Source organism: Sitophilus oryzae, unplaced genomic scaffold (genome assembly GCF_002938485.1).
Source record: "Sitophilus oryzae breed Bouriz unplaced genomic scaffold, Soryzae_2.0 scaffold_249_pilon_pilon, whole genome shotgun sequence".
NCBI lineage: Eukaryota > Metazoa > Arthropoda > Insecta > Coleoptera > Curculionidae > Sitophilus > Sitophilus oryzae.
The window spans coordinates 443,142-460,693 of record NW_022146806.1 but is presented as its reverse complement, the minus strand read 5'-3'; the positions used below and the strand labels follow the sequence as shown (position 1 = coordinate 460,693).

Below are 17,552 nucleotides of genomic sequence, written 5' to 3'. Positions count from 1 at the left end.
AGGATAAATTTTACATATCCGTTGTGGCAGGCTGAATTCATAATTTATTACCATAAAGATATAATTCTCGTTAAGATATCTGGTGGTGTAGGGGACAAGCAAAGACATTATAAAGATAGACCGAACATCTCATTCATAAATACTCGTTGGTAGTGTATCAAACATTCCAATGTGTCAAACAAGGACAGAAGAGACAGAGAAGTCTAAAATTTCCGACCCCGGCAACTAGGCGCATTTGGATTGTTCTAATGGCCAGTGGCGTATTGTTTTTTTGGAACGAATTTATTAGTAAAGTAAATGTAAAGTAATTAGTAATATTTTTACTCCATATTAATATACTACATTAACACTTTTTCTTTAGATGAGTTTTGTTATAAGGTCTAATATAATGATATAATTAATATCCCACATATACTTATGTTAAAACGTTAGTAGGTAGTTTTCGAAAATGGCTCCAACGTCGATATTCAATTTAAACTTTTAGTTACTTCTATATAAACTTTCAGTTACTTTTGAATATTTACAAGGTGACTCAGGCTTCCGAAACAGTTCTATATTAGGTTTGTGGTTGGTGATTTTTCTTTCAATTTTTTTTTAGAATATGGAGGCAATGGTAAAGCACATTTTAGACATTTTTGTAATCATAGATGGCCGGAACATATTTTCAAACTAAAGTTGTAGATTTGCCATTAAATTTTCATTCCAGAAATACCTAGGCTTGCCACCTGTCCTTTTTTGAAAAGGACAGTCTTTTTTTGGAAAAACTTGTCCTTTTGACTTTTTTTGACTTAAAAAGTCATTTTTATTTACGTATTTTCCCTGAGAAAATTACCTACAGCAAACAGAAATATTATTTTCGTCCAAATTTAATTAGAGATCTAATAAAACTTATATAAATAAATTTTTCTTGTTTAGAATAGGCAACACTATTTAGAACTTCCCGTTTAATCTCAAATGATAGTTTAGGTTTTAGTTTTACCTTTTTTGATCTTAAAAAGAACTTTTCAAAATTAGTAATTAGTAACGATTTAGTTAGTTCGCAATCGATAGCTTCCTGTGAAGTACTGTGTAATAGTTGTTTAATCTAGTATTATTAATAACTTCCTATACCTAAAATCAATATTTATTTTAATGAGAAAATTGTGTTTTACAACATATAAGAAAAGATTTGATTTTCGGTCTTCTTCTCGTATTATGATGGCTCTGATACGAGGCAATTACCTTTTAGTCTCTCAATAGAGGGCATTTATCATTAAAAGTATCAAATCTGTGTGCTACAGTATGGGATTTCTGTCGCATAATAATAAATATTACGTTTATTTACAAATCCATTACTCAGGTAGCTTAATCAGACAATCAAATTTTAGTTAAACGTCCCAATCTTCATGAACTGTATTAAGCATATGTATTGCGGTTTGAATCACCCTGTATGTTAACAAAAATATTTTGAAAATGTGCGTTACAATGGCCCCGATCTTATGTAAAGATTGAAATAAAAATCACAAACCAAAAACGTAATAGGTAAAAAGCTTTTTTGGAGGCCTGGGTCACTCTGTTATATAGGTATGTATAAAACTAGTAGCCTAAGAATTATTTACAGTTCGTCCCATTCTAAAAAAAGGTAAACACACCATACAAATAACTCTAGAAAGAGGTATTTGTATTGAACGGTGGTTAAAACTGGTCTAAACAAGACCGAAGGGGCAGATATAAGATATAATGAAGCAATAAAATGTAAAACAGGTCGGGTAAACACCTTTGTTAATTTGTTGAGCAAAATTCCTTTAGAATATCGTATATAATGACCAAAATATGACGCAATTTAAAAAAAAAATGTCACTTTCAGGCTTATAATAAAGTTTCAAATGCAAAGTTTATATTCAAATTTGTTATGATCTACAACAGTTAGGTAGTAATTGAGACGAATTATAATTCAATTACCGGCTACTACGTTCTTGTTTTAATAGATCAAAATTCAACAAATATAATTAGAAATTATTTTAATTGTGAGAGGCTCCCTTGTGGGACGCCTATGTACGATGACGGCGGAAACAATACCTACCTGTGAAAAGACAAATTCGGGTAATTTGAACTTATTTTTCCACACATTTGACACTGTCCTACCATATTGAAAATTCGCAGATTCAAAAGTACGTTAAACAAAAACAAAAACTACTGAAAAACACTGAAAAGTTCACTTCGGACTTGATTCCGACTTCAAACACATCGTAAGCTAAACGTAGTACGCTATAACGGACCAAGGGCCGTCGCGAGGGGTGGTGGGACGGACGGCTCATTTCATTCTGGAAGATTAGCAGCGACGTTGCCAATAGTTCTAGACGTTTCAGCACATTAAACAGTAAACATGTCGTTTAATAGTAACGCATATATCCTCTGGTTAATAATAAATTATTACGCATGCTTCTTTAAATATAAACTATTAATTTAATTAAGAAATTGAGATTTACTGATATCCGGTGAAGGTTTTAAAGTCACCTTTTCTGCAAATCAAACTAAGTAGATAGGCGCAAATTTGAGATGTGGCAATGTCGCCTTCTCTGTCTCAGTTGGTTTTTACAGTACGTAGTCAACCTCCGATTGTTTGATCGGGTTAAAATGCACAATGTGATATCTATGGGGACAAGGCTCTCGTCTAGCAACACGAAGGTAGCTGGTTCGAGTCGTGCCGCCGACACGACTTTTTTATTTAATAAATAATTATTTTGACCTTGAAGCCCTGAGCCGCACTCGGCCCGCTATAGATGGCAGCAAAAATTTTGTTCGCTTTTTTATTACATTGACTGATCGTTCTGTAGTTATTCTGTGGTTAAGATAAAAAATGAAAATAAAAATATTTCACTTTTGGCCAGGTTTATAGACCAAATACCCCTATGTGCGGGGCCGGCGCGGCGGGAGCGGCGTTTGGATATGGTTAGGTTAGTTAATCGGGTAAATTTCCTCTTAATTAACTACTTCCGAACCCTGCTCGCATCTCCGAAAAAGCCATATAACAATACACGGCATATACGCAAAGTTACGCATCACGTGTATTGTTATATGGCTTTTTCGGAGATGCGAGATGTGAGCGATATGTGGTCAAGAATAGGTCCCCAGAGACGGCGCTGGTTGCCGGAAAGCAGAAACCCACAGAAACCTGCCTCCACTATGTTCGTACCCTAAGTTCTGAATTTTTCTACCACCCACCACAGAACACTAACACACTACAAATATTTTGTACTACAGTGGTGGGTGGCGGGGTTCTATACTAAATTCTTCTAAGAAATTCTTAATATCTTCTATTTTAAACAGCCCCTAGCAGATTCTAGCGGTTTTTAATATGCTATGGATTATGGATCCATCATCCAGAGTTGGCAAACCTGGACAGGTTATCCTTGGGTAAATTGCTTGCTCTATTATCTTTGGGCAGTTTGGGCCTGTGGTTTGGGCTGCTTTGGGTAGGTATTTATCCGAAGTTTGTATTTGTTATTTTTTAATTATGTTTTTATAAAACAGGTTTTTTTCCGTCTGGATTACGAAAATATATAAAGCTGCAATGGAGATTGAAGAGTAACTTTTATTTCAAAAGGTTGTAAATCTATATTGTCCCTGTCAAGTATCTAGTTTTTTTACACAACAGAAATCATACAGAAACACGGTACAGAAACTACTTGTCGCATTTTATGGAACCTAACAGGAGTTATCACACCGAATCAAGCGGTCATAATAATGGCGAAGCATCACATTCATCAACACAGTTGTCTGCCAGGCAAAAAGAATACTTGGATTGGCGTCAAATAAGAAAAAATATTACCAAAGGAGAAACATTAGATCCATCAATACAGTTGTCGTGCAAGCAAAAAAAATATCTTGACTGGCTTCAAGCTGAAAAAGAGAAAAAAGCTCGACGTAAGGCAAGATGGGAAGCGAGAAAAGAGTATGCTAGACAGCATGGAATTGTGAAAAAGAAAGTAGTAAAAGTTCCCGAAGTAATAACTTTAATGCAAGACAGCACTTGTGACATTAATATTTGTATAGATTTGAGTTTTATAGGACTAATGACCAACAGGGTAAAAAAAATGTTACATGTATTTCGGTAATATTATTTATATATTTCTTTTTAGTATAAGAGTGAAACTGGTAGACAAATTAGAAAAGTTTATGAAGAAAATAGAGCTGCTAAAGCACCTCTACATGTTCATTTAACAAGATATACTGGTTTAGCTAAAGAAAGACTAAGGAAACGTGGTGTAACTCAAGAGGCAGATCTACATTTTCATGAAGGGCATTATTTAGATGTATTCGAAAAGGATCGATTAATATATCTGACCAGCGATAGCAAGAATGTACTTGATAGGCTAGAAGAAAACAAAGTTTATATTATTGGTGGCTTGTCAGGGCACACTAAACATAAAGTAAATACATTTAAAATCTGATAATCAAAGATGGTATGACAGCATTCCCTTTATCATTTTAATTTAATGGTAGATTCTATTTTATGTCATTGTTTTAATATTGTCTGTCAAAGTTGTTCCTTCTCTGGTTCTCTGTCTGGTTACTATACACTAATAATAGCTTTTTTCGTTTTCCTGTTATTACCGATTCTGAACTGTCCTAGAACTCTGCGCAGCGTATGCGCAAATGAAATAATGTCTTCATATTTCCTTCTGCGCATACGCGTCACAGTTCTAGGATGGTTCGGAATCGGTAATAACAGGAAAACGAAAAAAGCTAATAATAGCTATATGTATCAGTTTTGTTTTACTTAATATTTTTAGAGTCTTTGCTACAGAACAGCGACAAGTGAAGGTATTGCACATGCTCAACTGCCTATTAAGTCATCTTTTAACATAAAAAGTAAAAAATCGAGAATTTTACATATCTATCAAGGTAAGTATAGTGCATAAAACTAAGTAGATGTATTATACTGCCAATTTTTAGTGTTCCAGATCCTTCTCAAAGTGAGTGAGGGTAAATCATTTAATGAAGCTGTTAGAATAGTATTCAGCAATCGGCAAAACATTTTATCAGATGCAGCATATTATGAAGAAGATGGGGCATATGAAGAAGAATTCTCAGACTGAGTGAGGTTAATCTTTTAATGAAACCGTCACAATAGTATTCAGCATAGGGAAAAAAGTTTTATCAGATGAGGTATATGAAGTATACTAACTGGCCTCAAATAAAATATTTTTTGTTTATATTACTATAAATAAGTAGGTTTAATGTTTATTCAATAAATAGCTCTTCTCAGATTCCATTTGTCGTTATAAAAATAAATATAAACTATAAGACAGACTTGATAATTTGCTGGTTCTATTTTACATTGGGTAAATAACTAAACAGAAGTACAGATACCCTACTGAAACTGCTAGTCAGAATTCAGGTCAGAATTACTTTGGATAGGTAGGTAGTAAATAAATACTAAAATAATAGAATAACAACACATAATTAGTTAATATCAAATGAATTTCAAGATGAAAAGTTGTTCCATTATTATTTATTGGTCTAGGAACGGATTGGAACTATTTGCGGTATAAATACCTACTATTTATGTGAAGCCTCTGATTTACAATAATATCACTCAGTTGAGTACTGACTATGTCTTTCCAAATTTGGACACTGCATAAAAAAAACAATTTTATTATGAATAAGAAATAATATAAAAACAAAATAAACTGAGACTAGACCAAGATAAAATTAAATTCTATGTATTCCTGGTCATTTTGTTTAAAGCAGGTTTAAAAATCAGATGTCAGAAGATCTGATTATGGTTTTTAATATTTTAAAAATTGCATTTAGATATTCAACCAAAATATTTAAAAATTATATCGACATTTTTAATATATCGATATCGATTCAACCTTACCAACTCTAGTCAAGCGTCATTTGTGATTTGACAGTTTTCACTTTTAACATTGATTTAACTTTAACATTGATATGCCGTGTTTCAACCATAGTTTCAACTTTGTGTATATTTGTGTTTGAAGCAAAGGTTTGAAGAAGGTTTGAAGGGAATGGTGGGAATGGTTTGAAGTTTGAATTTTGAATATCCGTGGGTGTTTTGTGGTGTTTTGTGATCCGTGGTTTGAAGTTTGAATTTAAAGGAATTTTCTGTTTTATTTTATGCAGAAGTTTTATGTTTTTATTCTACATTCTTAACATGGAGAACAATGGAGAAATATAATTAATTTATCTATGATTTTTAACATATTCTTCAGTTATTCTGTGCATTTTAGTCATTTTACTATTGGATGTGCTAGTTGAGTTCTAAAAAAGAAAGTACGTTGTAAAAGTAAGTTGTATAAAGTCTCTACTTTCTCTGGCCTGTGGCCTGTACTAACTGCAGAAACAAGCAATGTTTATGGTTTTTGCGTTTGTCTCTGTGCTACTATGAGTAAAGGAAGGACAGTTTTCTTTGGATTAGAAAAGTTCAAGCACAAAAGTTTCAGCAGTAATTTGCAATTCAGTTGTTGAAGTTGAAAATGTATAATAGTACCTGTTCTATCCGTATCTAGTTTTACTACAGGAACGTTTGTATTACTGTTACTTCTTTTTTAGCCTTAACGCAAGGTTTTCCTAAACATGTCCGATTTTATGAGACCCAAATGTGATGACTCCGGCGAATCATCTTCATCAACTAAAAGAAAATTCTATGATCTTACCGAAGAAAAAAAAGCGAAGAGAGCTAAAATGCAGGCTGAAAAAATAGCGGCAAAAAAGTACGCTCAACAAAACAGACTTAAAGTCATCAAAGTACCGCTACTAGAAACGCCCTCGAAAAGGGAAATTTTCATGAATGACAGTAAATGTAAAATTTCTGTGTGTCTAGATTTGAGTTGGATATTATCCATGGATGTGAAGGTAAAGAAATTGTTTTGTAAGTAGAGGAAAATTCATGTCACACATATATTCGTTATTTTGATATTTTTTATATACATATAGTTTATACCTACCGCACATTTTTTAGGATCTGAGTAAAATTCAAAAACTTATTCGATGGGTTTATTGTTCAAATAATTATGCTAAATCGCCCTTACAAGTTTACTTAACCAAATATTCCGGTCCAATTAGAGAAGAATTGCAGAGACGCGGTACCACTCCGAGATGGGATTTCCATTATCATGAGGAGCACTATTTAGATGTCTTTCCCAAAGAGAAATTGGTATATTTGAGCAGCAATAGCGAAAATGTACTTGGTAGACTCGAGGAGGACAAAGTTTATATTATTGGCGTTTTGGAAGGAAATAGACATTGTGTAAATATATAAACAGAGTGGTCCATCCACTTCATAAGTTATTTTTTAATGTAGTGCCCTTAAAAAGTGAACAACCCCATTGGTGTTTGGTGTTGTTTATTTTTGGAGAAAGTTCCCTGGGAACAAATGAGCATCCACAAGGAATGTTGACAGTTTATAGTTAATTCTTTTAAATTTTATGGTGAACTCTCTCGTTTTTTATTATTATTCTTGGGAAAAATGAGAATTTTGAAAATATTTAGAACAAAGAGGAGAAAAAATTGAGAACAAATATGTGCTCAGAATGCTCAGAGCAGGTTACACTTCTTTCTAGCCATATTTATAGTACGGAGTAACTATCAACACTACCTACATATTGCAAAAGAACATTTTTTTCTTTAAACTTCGACACCCTGTATCTTGAAAACAAAGCATTTTTGTAATACATGTTTATATGAACTGTTTACCTTAAAAACTCTTGAACGACTCTATGAAATATTGGACACTTACTCAAAAAATATTTTGTATAATAGAGCTACCATACAATCTAAAAAAAGACGCTGGGGAAAGACAGTCGATGATAATTTTGGCGAGATCAAGCTTTAGCCGTTATTTACTTGACATGTACTCTTTTTTTATTCCTTAATGACGCTTACTGCTAGTTGGCCTTAACAATGTTGTAATTTATTTTTATTTAGAGTAAAAATGATTTTTAAATGGTGTACTTTAAAATTTGAGAAAAAATATTTTTTGGAAATAGATTTATGTCTCTGGAAATGTCCTATTCTTTTTTAATCTTTCTATAATATTATTAGTGTTAATTTTTGACAAGGTTTGTGTCAATTTGTAGTAAATGGCGTCTAGAGATTGGTCTCGCTAAAATTATCATCAAATATTATTCCCCAGCTATCTCTGACGCAGTGGCGGCTCGTGACAGTCGTGACTCGTGTGACTGGGTAGGAGACAAAACTTTAGTTGCGTCTATTCCCCCTTGCTCATTATTTCCTTACAATAATGGTCGCGTTCATCAGGACAAGTTGATCAGTGAGCGATGTACCATCGATTGGTTGTCCTGCTGAACGTGCTTTTTAGATCAAAATCATAAGTAATGCATATTAAATTGTTTTCACCCATTTTTGGCACAAATCGAGGGGATTAGTCAACCGAGAACAATAATCAAAATGCTTTGTTTTCGTTTTCCAAAACATTTTGTGACATTTGGAGTATGTGATGTTTAATCCATCATGCATCGGTAGCGTAGCGTATTTTAAATCTGATGGAAAAAATGGCGACTGATCCCAGAGCGCTCACAACTAATCGGCGCGTTCAGCAGAAAATTAGTGATCGCTGCTGTAGCGCTACGTCCTGATGAACGCGACCAATGAAATCGGCTTGTCCAAAATTGTTCAAATTTGACTTGCGTATTCAGCATACCCGGACCTTTAAAAAAAACTATTTACTATTTCCGACCAATATTTTGACAGTTGAGAATTTGTATGGGATATCTTATATGTATCCAACTCCGATGGCACCACCCGGTAAAAAGTTTATGTGATGTTGGGAATGCCCTCTCTATTATAACACGACACCCCATAGAATGATGATATATGATAGATGTATTATTATTAAGATGTATAATTATCTTTTTTACTTTTAGCTTGATTGTTACAACAGAGCGGTAAGCGAGGGTATAGCAACTGCACGACTACCAATTAATCAATATTTTAAAGATAATAAAAATGGCAAAAGAGTTTTAAATATCTGGCAAGGTAATTGTCTTTTATTATTAGTCCAAGTCTAAATTATTGGTCCTTCAAATATGATGTTTTGGTAAAAAGCTGAATTTTTGACTTTGATTTAATGATGAGATCTAAAAATAATTGTGATTTTTTTTTAACTTCAGCTCCTAGAATAAATAAAATTATTTTTTCGAAATTTCGGAGAAACGGCAAAGCAAAGAAATTTCAAAAAAGTTGTGGAGCGTCTCAGGGTGCAGCCACACTATCCTAAAAACGGCGTATCGGCGTAACGGCGTAATGACCTTGAATATATTTCCAGTAATTCTATTGGCTGAAACATTCATCTCACTATTTTACCAAAGACTATTTTGCATAGAAATTGTCTCTATACTTTTTTTGCTCAAATCAAAATTAACGAATAGGGTGACTAGAAGCTAGGGGACAGCTTTTATATCGAAACATTTGTTTCAAAGTAGCCTTATCGTTTGTCCGAAATTTGGGAAAAACACTTTATTTATATTTTTCACCCCTTCTCGGAAAAAAATATTAATTGAAATTCATAATTTTCCAAGCAAATTGAATAAAAATGTTAAATATGTGATTTTTTCAGCAACTTATAATTTTTTTAAGTGTCTGCTATCATCCCCTAGCTTCTAGCCACCCTATCTCGGTTAATTTTGATCTGAGCATAAAGTATAAAGATCATTTCTATGTCAAATTTGAGGCTTCACAACTTTTATGTGACCAATTTTTTTCTTTACTTTTTCTCGGAAATTTCGAAAAAATAATTTTATTTATTTATTTCATCCCTTCTCGAGGATGAATTTTAAAAAAATCTCTCACAGTTCGTTTTTAAATCTTTCAAAGTAACTTTTATCAAAAATTCAAGTTTTTACCAAAACTTCGTATTTGAAGGCCTATATTCTCTTGGACTATACCAGGTGTCCCAAAAATAAGTGCAAGTATTTTAACTGGTAGTATAGTTCGACCCATAGACTTAAAATAAAATATAGACTACACTATTTACATCTCAACGCGGACAGACAATATTTTTTGTACACATGTTTACTTCTGGGTACAGTCAACCGAGCCTTCCTCATCCAGCCTATGTTGTCACGTCTTTAATATTATCAATATTTTTTTTCTTGTTATACACATATATTGAGATATTAATACTACAGTTTAATAAAGTAGGTTTTAGTATTCCATAGATGTATTAAATAGTCCTTATACTACTAAATTATAAGTCGGATACTGTTTAAAAAGGAAGTTCTTTACAATATGATAACACCGATTAGAGGCGAGGGAGCCTATTCATTCATTTATTACCTTGTAGTACGCGTGGCAAGTGTGCGGTAAAGCTTTGATGCCGCTATGTCCCCGGCTGTATTAACGCATTTTCTTAGTTTGTAGTCCTTAAGTGTTTATTTTATTGACTTTTTCTGTTCAAGAACTATAAAATATGGTTCGCCAGTGCCAAATTTGCAAGAAATTTGACTTAAATAATCCATTTAAGTCTTGAAACGACTTTCGACCGGTAGACAACTCTCAATTTGCCCATTGGGAGCCAGTGGCGTTGTTGTAGAAAGGCGCTTATTTAGATAATATTTTAGTAAAATGTAAAATCTGAATTTTTTCTCATTACATTATTTACTTACTTACATTGTAACAAAGTCATAATTATAACCCTGTTAATAATTAATAATGATTTTATTAAAAATATGGTTTATTCTAAAATTATCTTGAGCATATAAAATAACATACAAGAATTTTAAATTGATATTACATTATGAAACAATATTTTTTAATATACCGGGTCGTCTCAAAAGTGGCTCACCCCCTATAACTTTTTTATTTTTTCAGATAAAAAAAACAGATTTGTATGTTATAGGTATATGACATAAATTAGGATTTATTGATGTATTCAGTTGTTTTTGGTCTCTTCCTGTTTCACCGAAATGATTACATCTTTTTATTTTTAAAGGCAACCTCGGTATATTGCTACTTTATTCGATAAAAAATGACACTCTGCATAGAATGACATATCACATGTCAACTTTTGACATTGTCGCTTAAAAACAAATCCTATTTTAAATTTCAATCCAGGGTGCCATGGTGTTGTTAAAAACACTAAGTTTTAATCAAGGAGCCTGGGAAAAATAGTTTTGATCGTCTAATAGGTTTCGTGTCTTTTCTAGGCCGGTTAAAAGATGTACAAATCGTATTTTTAATCATACATATGTCAATTTTTTCAAATAGAACAAGGGTGACTCATTAGCATATTTGGAAAAAGCATTTTTTTATGAATATATTGATACCCCACACTTGGTATTTCGAGTCAAATTGTCGTTATGAACCGCGTGTTACAATTAAACCATATGCGAGAATGTCAAAAGTCTTCGTCGACATATGATGTGTCATTCTATTCAGAGTGTCATTTTCTATCGAATAAAGTAGAAATATACCAAGGGTGCCGTTTAAAAATTAAAAGTTATAGTCATTTCCGGTGAAACAGGAAGTGACCAAAAACAATTGAATGCGTCAATCAATCCTAATTTATGTCATGTACTAACATACTAAATCTTGTTTTTTTTATTTGAAAATATAAAAAAATTATGGGGATGAGCCACTTTTGGGACGCACCCGGTATAATAAAGACAGTACCGAGTTATAAATGTAGTTTTTATTTTATCCACTTCCTATCACCTTCCTTGCTTTAATGGAACAGATTTATGTTTTCTCTAATTTACATAATAAGACATCACTTAACCAGAAAAAAAATTACAACAATCATATTTTTTTTCTCTCCCTGTTGCCGATTCTATTATATCTGTGGAATAGATCCTGTTTTGATTAATATTAGGGGTTGTAAATGTTTGACTAAAATTAATAATTTATTATTAATTTCAAAAATTACCTAATTTCGATTATAAAATTTCTTCTATAACGTGTATTTTATTATTTTTATCCTTTTTGGACTCTAAATTGTTTTTTCTAAACTTTTATTTAAAAAATCTTAATAAAATATAAAAAAGTTTAAATACGATATATTTTTAATTTAAGTATAGCTTCATTAAAATAAAAAAATTACCCGGCTATGATACGAAGAGTTCAGGTGTACTTGAGAAACGAAAGACAGTGTTGTGTTTCTCGGCAGAGTCGTCAGGGAACGACCGTTACGACAGAGACAACCTATCTATCGCTCGTGTCGCACTCGATATAACCTAAAACAATAACAAGACAGTGTCTGACCCATAGAAATAGAAGGGATAGAGAATGAGCTTCAACATGCGCGGAAGGTCTAATCAAGTTGGGCGCCATATTCCAGGTCTCCGTGTCATTTTGTATATAGGTGGTAATCTATAAGTAATCAAATATCAATTTGCTGTTTTCAACCATACGGGGGGCAATTTAAATTTAGTGAAATTCTATCATTTATTATGGTTAGTTAACATTAATATGATTTGACAATTATCAGTTTCAAAACTGCATTACAATATTGGTATATAATACACTAAATATACGAATATTCTGACAAAACGCTACGGACAGATGACCTTTTCGTCGTTAAACACTCGAAATGCCATTAAATAAGTATTTAAATTATTTCATGTTTACTTGTACAGGATTACGCGTTTCAATTTAAAATTTTTGCAAATTTGGTAAAATTGTTCTAAACAACTTTTGTTCAAGTTGTATATTCATAAAAAACATTTGGTGCATAATTATTTTGATGATTACTTACCTTGTATTTTTAATATAAACCTAGAAAAATATATGTTTTTGTTTTATTTTTTTATTCGTCCCTTCAAATTGTGTTACAAAAACTGTTACATAACATGTCTTCTAACAAATATTTTCATAATACATAAACATCATTGATTTTATTAAGGGTATTATTATTAGTATTTATCCTGGTTTTTGGTCGACAATAAAAAACTCAATCTTGTAATAGAACATCAATTTTATATTTAAGTAAAATTATTTTGATACAAATTCAATTTGTCAAAATTCAAGTCATTAATATATTGATAAACAACCCAAATTATTCCTAAATATTTTATTATAAAAAAAACTGTTACCCGGTAAGTTTGTAAAACACATTATCGTTTGTCTTAATACTACAAAAATAATTTATTTTTGCACCAAAAAGCTTAATCGATCCTTATTTGTCCATACCAAAATTCTGTATGTACAACATACATATACCTAATTTATTATTAAGAAAAATTAGATTATATGATCTCAGAATTTTAAGAAATTTTTTAAGATAAAATAGTTTCTTCTCAACTGTAATATTGTCAACTTTGGCCTGTATTTTATCTATTTAAAAACATGGGATTGACAATCCCTGATTAAGTTTCATTGCATCAATACCTTTGCTATAAATCCTGGCTCACAATTTAAAGCCATTGCAAAATGCTTTTGAACTTCATCATAGATTTTACAAGAATAAAAGTGTAATATTGAAACAAAGTAACATTGTAAGCTTCATGACTAATAATCTCATTTTTAACACTCTTTAAATATCATCTCGTTAACAATTATGAATATTATATGATTTTTCTCAGTGATTTGTGGCAGAGATACAAATTAATATATGCCCCATAACAGTTTTTAAATAAGAAACTTCTGCCTACAGATTTAATTTTCTTATTGGCATAATACCCTTTCTTTCTATATAAATCTTGCCATTTTTCCAGTCCAATGTTCCTTGTTTTTACAGTTGTAGGAATACTAAAAATGTTGACTATAGAACTCGATACTATGTTTGAAAAAGCCTTCATACCTGTAACTGTGCATAAATCTAATTAACTGAATTCTCCTCCTCTTGACACTCTGAACACAGCCGCTGCTAATGTTAGAAATATTTAGCACAAAACTACAACTACCTACAACAAACTTTACAATAAAAATGTTAAATTTTCGCTGTTCGATTAAAATACCCTATCTTATGTTTTCTTTTCCTCCAAATAATCTTCTTGTCAAGTAAGGACCAATCTTATTTGATATATTTCTGGTCACTTGAACTTGTGCTTTCATGGACACTATAAGAGTGCACTGTTTTACAGAACCACGAACATTGATTCCAAGTATCTTCTTCCTCCACACGTAATAAAAACATCCTCTTTAAATGGCCACATCATACACTTATTTTTGACCATTCCCAATTACAATCACGATTTTTACAAATCGCCTTTAGGAAAGTTAAAAATAAACAGTTTTGAATCATCTGTAAACACGATTATGTTGTATAAACTTACACATGAAAACTAATCATTATTCCCGGCGTATTAGCTTTCTAGAATGACTATGAATATACAACAGGCCTTTTTGAATTAGTGTTTAGAATAATTGAGATAATAATAAATTTTAACAAGAGGACCCGCCATTGAATAACCGGAAACGGAAATGAAAATTAAGCCATCATGTCCTTATCATGTCAACCTGTCAATTGGAAAATTAGTTCTCCAGACGACAACGAAGGCTTTCGGTGGCGTATCGTGTTTCCACGATTTAACACAGAGTTGACACTTCTTTCTAGTTAATTATTTTATGGTTCCAGCTATTTATGAATGAGATGCTCAGTCTATATTTTATTTTAAGTCTATGGTTCGACCCCAATAAAGGTTGAGGTTTTTGAGGTTATTTGGCGAAAAAAAAAAGAATTTGAAAATTCGAAATTTTTTGAATTTTTTTTTGGAAATTTTGTTAGTTTTCAGTTAAAAAACATAATTTCTTGACAATATGGCAACATAGGTATTAGATTAAATTTACAAGAAAGAAAATCCAGAAAAGATCCAGTAGTTGTCAAAATTTTAGCAAAAAAATAATTCTTTTTGGAAATTTTCAAAAATAACTCCGTTATTTTGGACTTATTTGAAAAACGCTAAAGAGAAAATGTGTTTCTTTTATCGAGATCTACCACCCCTCAAAATACTAGCACTTATTTCTGGGACACCTTGTATATTAGCTGCAAATGAAGAGGGCATACTGGATGTACGAATAATAAGCAACATTTTTTAGCGTACAGCATACTTCTTCGAGTCACTCAAGGACACTCGTATAAAGAGGCTGTAGGAATAGTTTTTAAATTACAACAAGAACTTTTGGATTTGAACGAATTTAAAGACTATATAGATCCTTTTGCCCGCCTACCGAGATAAGATGTATTTTTTGGAGATTTAAATATTTTATAAAAATCTTTCGAGACAATTCTTTTTTCTAGGTTCCTTCCGTTCGTGTTATTTTGAAAAAAAATATATTTTTTAGTTTTTAATATAAATACCATTACAAACATTGTTACGCTACTGATTGTACGTAATAAGATGTGTAATAAAATGTTACTGATCATGTTAAATAAAGTGTAAAACGAATTGCTTTGTTTTCTTATTGTGCGTTCAGGTAACACAGCTGCTAATATGCCATAGCTACTAATAGTATTATATCCTATAAAAGTTTTAATTAAACATGTTCTGATATCGATTTTTTAGGTAATTTATTGATTTTTGAACTTTTTATCATTATTTTTATATATAGCAACTTGTGTAATCCTATGCAATCTAACAGTAATCTTGTGAAATAAAGCATTAGAAGCCAATAAAATAGTTTTATTTAAAAGTATAATTAGCATGTGAACTAACTTAATCATGAAATTCAAGGAAATGTACAAATATATCAATAAAATTTTAACATGATCTTATAATCACATATTGATGTCAGAAATAAGTTTGAAATAAACTAAACACAAAAATTCAACACACAGTAATTTTCACACAAAGAAACATGTTAGAGTGGTGTACTTGTCGATTACTAAATTCTTAGTAACAAAACTTAGGAGTCTTTTTTGCTTAACTTAAAACTTCAATCTACTTCATTTCTTTGCAGTAGGCATCTAACTCTGCATCTAGTTCTTCAGCTGTGGGCTGTTTGCGTTGCTGGTTTCTTTGGCTGCCACCTCTACCTCTACCTGAAAACAAAACAAAAAATCAGTGATTGATTGTATACACAGCTTTGAACAACATCTTACCTCTTTGAGGTCTACCTTTACCGCCTCCCCTAGGGCTTCTGTTGAATCTTCTGGTGCCACCTGTTGGTCCACCTCCTCCTCCTCCACCTATTGTTCTTCTTGGCGGCGCTGGTATTTCATTAGTGATAAGTTGAATATTCATTGCCCGACCGTCCAAAGGAACTCCATTGTACTGCTTCATAGCTTTGATGGCGTCATTTCTTCTTTCAAATATTACATCTGCTGTTCCCAGAGATCGCCCTGTTCTATCATAGTGTACGGCGGCACTTTTAAGGGGCCCAAACTCTGCAAAAAGCTCTTGGATGTCGGAATCCGACACTCCAAAATCTAAATTGGACACCATGAGTTTTGTGGGCCCCATAGTGGCTTGGACGGTCGCGCGCGCGACCGCCAATTTGCGAGAGCCATAGCCCTCGAACAGATCGTGCTTCCAAGCACCGTTAACGTCTCCCTAAAGGAAAAAGTTGGTAGTCAGCAAGCCAAGCCACGGCGAGACGCAGCCTCGTCTATTTTTCCCCTCATAAAATTCAAAAAAAGGATTAGTAAAATTAGGTTGTAAACATTACCCGTGTGAAGGTGCGCGAGATTCCGCCTCCTCTGCCACGGCCTCTCTGTACGCCTGCACCGCCGGTTCTCCTGAAATTGCCTCCGCCGCCGCCGCCTCCGCCTCCGCCCCTGCGTTGGCCCCTGTTACCTTGGGACCCACGACCGGGACCCCCGCGTCTTCCACCTCGTCCACGGCCGCCTGGTTTGTTCGATTTTATTATGTCCTCTAGACTCATATCCACTTTATCGACCATTTTGTTTATAATTTAAAAACTTAAGGTAACAAACGATAAGAGCGTGCAGAAAAAGACGCTCTTCTCACAAGCACACACTAAACAAAATGGCGCAAATTCCGTCAACTCCGCTAGAAAACTTCAAAACTGTCAAATCTGCCAAACGTCTGTCAATAAATTTGGAATCTATGGTGGAATTTCGTATTAGAGATGGGCTCTTAAACCTTAAGCCCGGTTTCTTATTTTATGTTGATGTTAAAAATGTATGCTCCGTAAAATAGATGTAAAGACGTAAAAAAGTAATAAAAAGAAAATAAATTATGTACGGACGTTTTCATCCATTTCAATCAGATTTTAATTGATTTGACAAAAAGACTTTAGCAGATATATACCAGACGTAGAAGTAAAGTAGTCTTTGATTCTGTTGGTTTTTTACGTTTTCAGCTTTTATAAAATTTTTAAATTTTAGAAGGTTTCTTTATACCCTCATCCCTGAATTTCTCTTCTTCTTGGAATTTTAACACCGCGTCTATGGAGTGTAGATAACCGCGTCATATGACGGCGAATCAGTCTTCAAATATTAAGAATTTTGAGGAAATCAAAGGAGGAAATCAATCTCATCCGGCCTTTTAACCGACGCGAAGTCATTAAATGCCAATACATTTTACAATGTGCGCGTTCAGGGACTGTCAGCGGCTGAGTGACTGAGTAAAAAGCGATTTCCCTAAACGATCTCTTTTTACAGAAAAAAACAGTCAACCGCTGAACAA

At 32.8% G+C, this 17,552-nt stretch overlaps 3 protein-coding genes across 8 annotated transcripts; 2 read left to right on the top strand and 1 right to left on the bottom strand.

The window, feature by feature from the left end:
* The first annotated feature begins 3,201 nt into the window (after positions 1-3,201).
* LOC115884419 (tRNA methyltransferase 10 homolog A-like) lies at positions 3,202-5,255 on the top strand. 2 transcript variants are annotated; one of them, XM_030902980.1, is made up of 5 exons: positions 3,202-3,455; positions 3,514-4,067; positions 4,122-4,412; positions 4,776-4,887; positions 4,939-5,255. In XM_030902980.1, the coding sequence occupies exons 2-5, from the start codon at positions 3,681-3,683 to the stop codon at positions 5,079-5,081; spliced, it is 933 nt and encodes a 310-aa protein (XP_030758840.1). In that variant the 5' UTR covers positions 3,202-3,455; positions 3,514-3,680; the 3' UTR covers positions 5,082-5,255. The 2 variants fall into 2 exon arrangements, with proteins under 2 accessions (XP_030758840.1, XP_030758841.1); XM_030902981.1 differs by having other exon boundaries at positions 3,454-4,067.
* A 471-nt stretch (positions 5,256-5,726) lies between these two features.
* On the top strand, positions 5,727-15,850 carry LOC115884421 (tRNA methyltransferase 10 homolog A-like). Of its 5 annotated transcripts, none has more exons than XM_030902985.1 (5): positions 5,727-6,003; positions 6,559-6,861; positions 6,968-7,255; positions 8,892-9,003; positions 15,001-15,850. In XM_030902985.1, the coding sequence occupies exons 2-5, from the start codon at positions 6,583-6,585 to the stop codon at positions 15,138-15,140; spliced, it is 819 nt and encodes a 272-aa protein (XP_030758845.1). In that variant the 5' UTR covers positions 5,727-6,003; positions 6,559-6,582; the 3' UTR covers positions 15,141-15,850. The 5 variants fall into 5 exon arrangements, with proteins under 5 accessions (XP_030758845.1, XP_030758843.1, XP_030758844.1 ...); XM_030902983.1 differs by having other exon boundaries at positions 5,727-6,484; XM_030902984.1 differs by having other exon boundaries at positions 5,728-6,279.
* On the bottom strand, positions 15,570-16,909 carry LOC115884422 (THO complex subunit 4). The gene is made up of 3 exons (XM_030902987.1): positions 16,570-16,909; positions 16,004-16,454; positions 15,570-15,943 (listed from the first exon to the last, which is right to left on the bottom strand). The coding sequence occupies exons 1-3, from the start codon at positions 16,801-16,803 to the stop codon at positions 15,843-15,845; spliced, it is 786 nt and encodes a 261-aa protein (XP_030758847.1). The 5' UTR covers positions 16,804-16,909; the 3' UTR covers positions 15,570-15,842.
* Between the last annotated feature and the right edge of the window lie 643 nt (positions 16,910-17,552).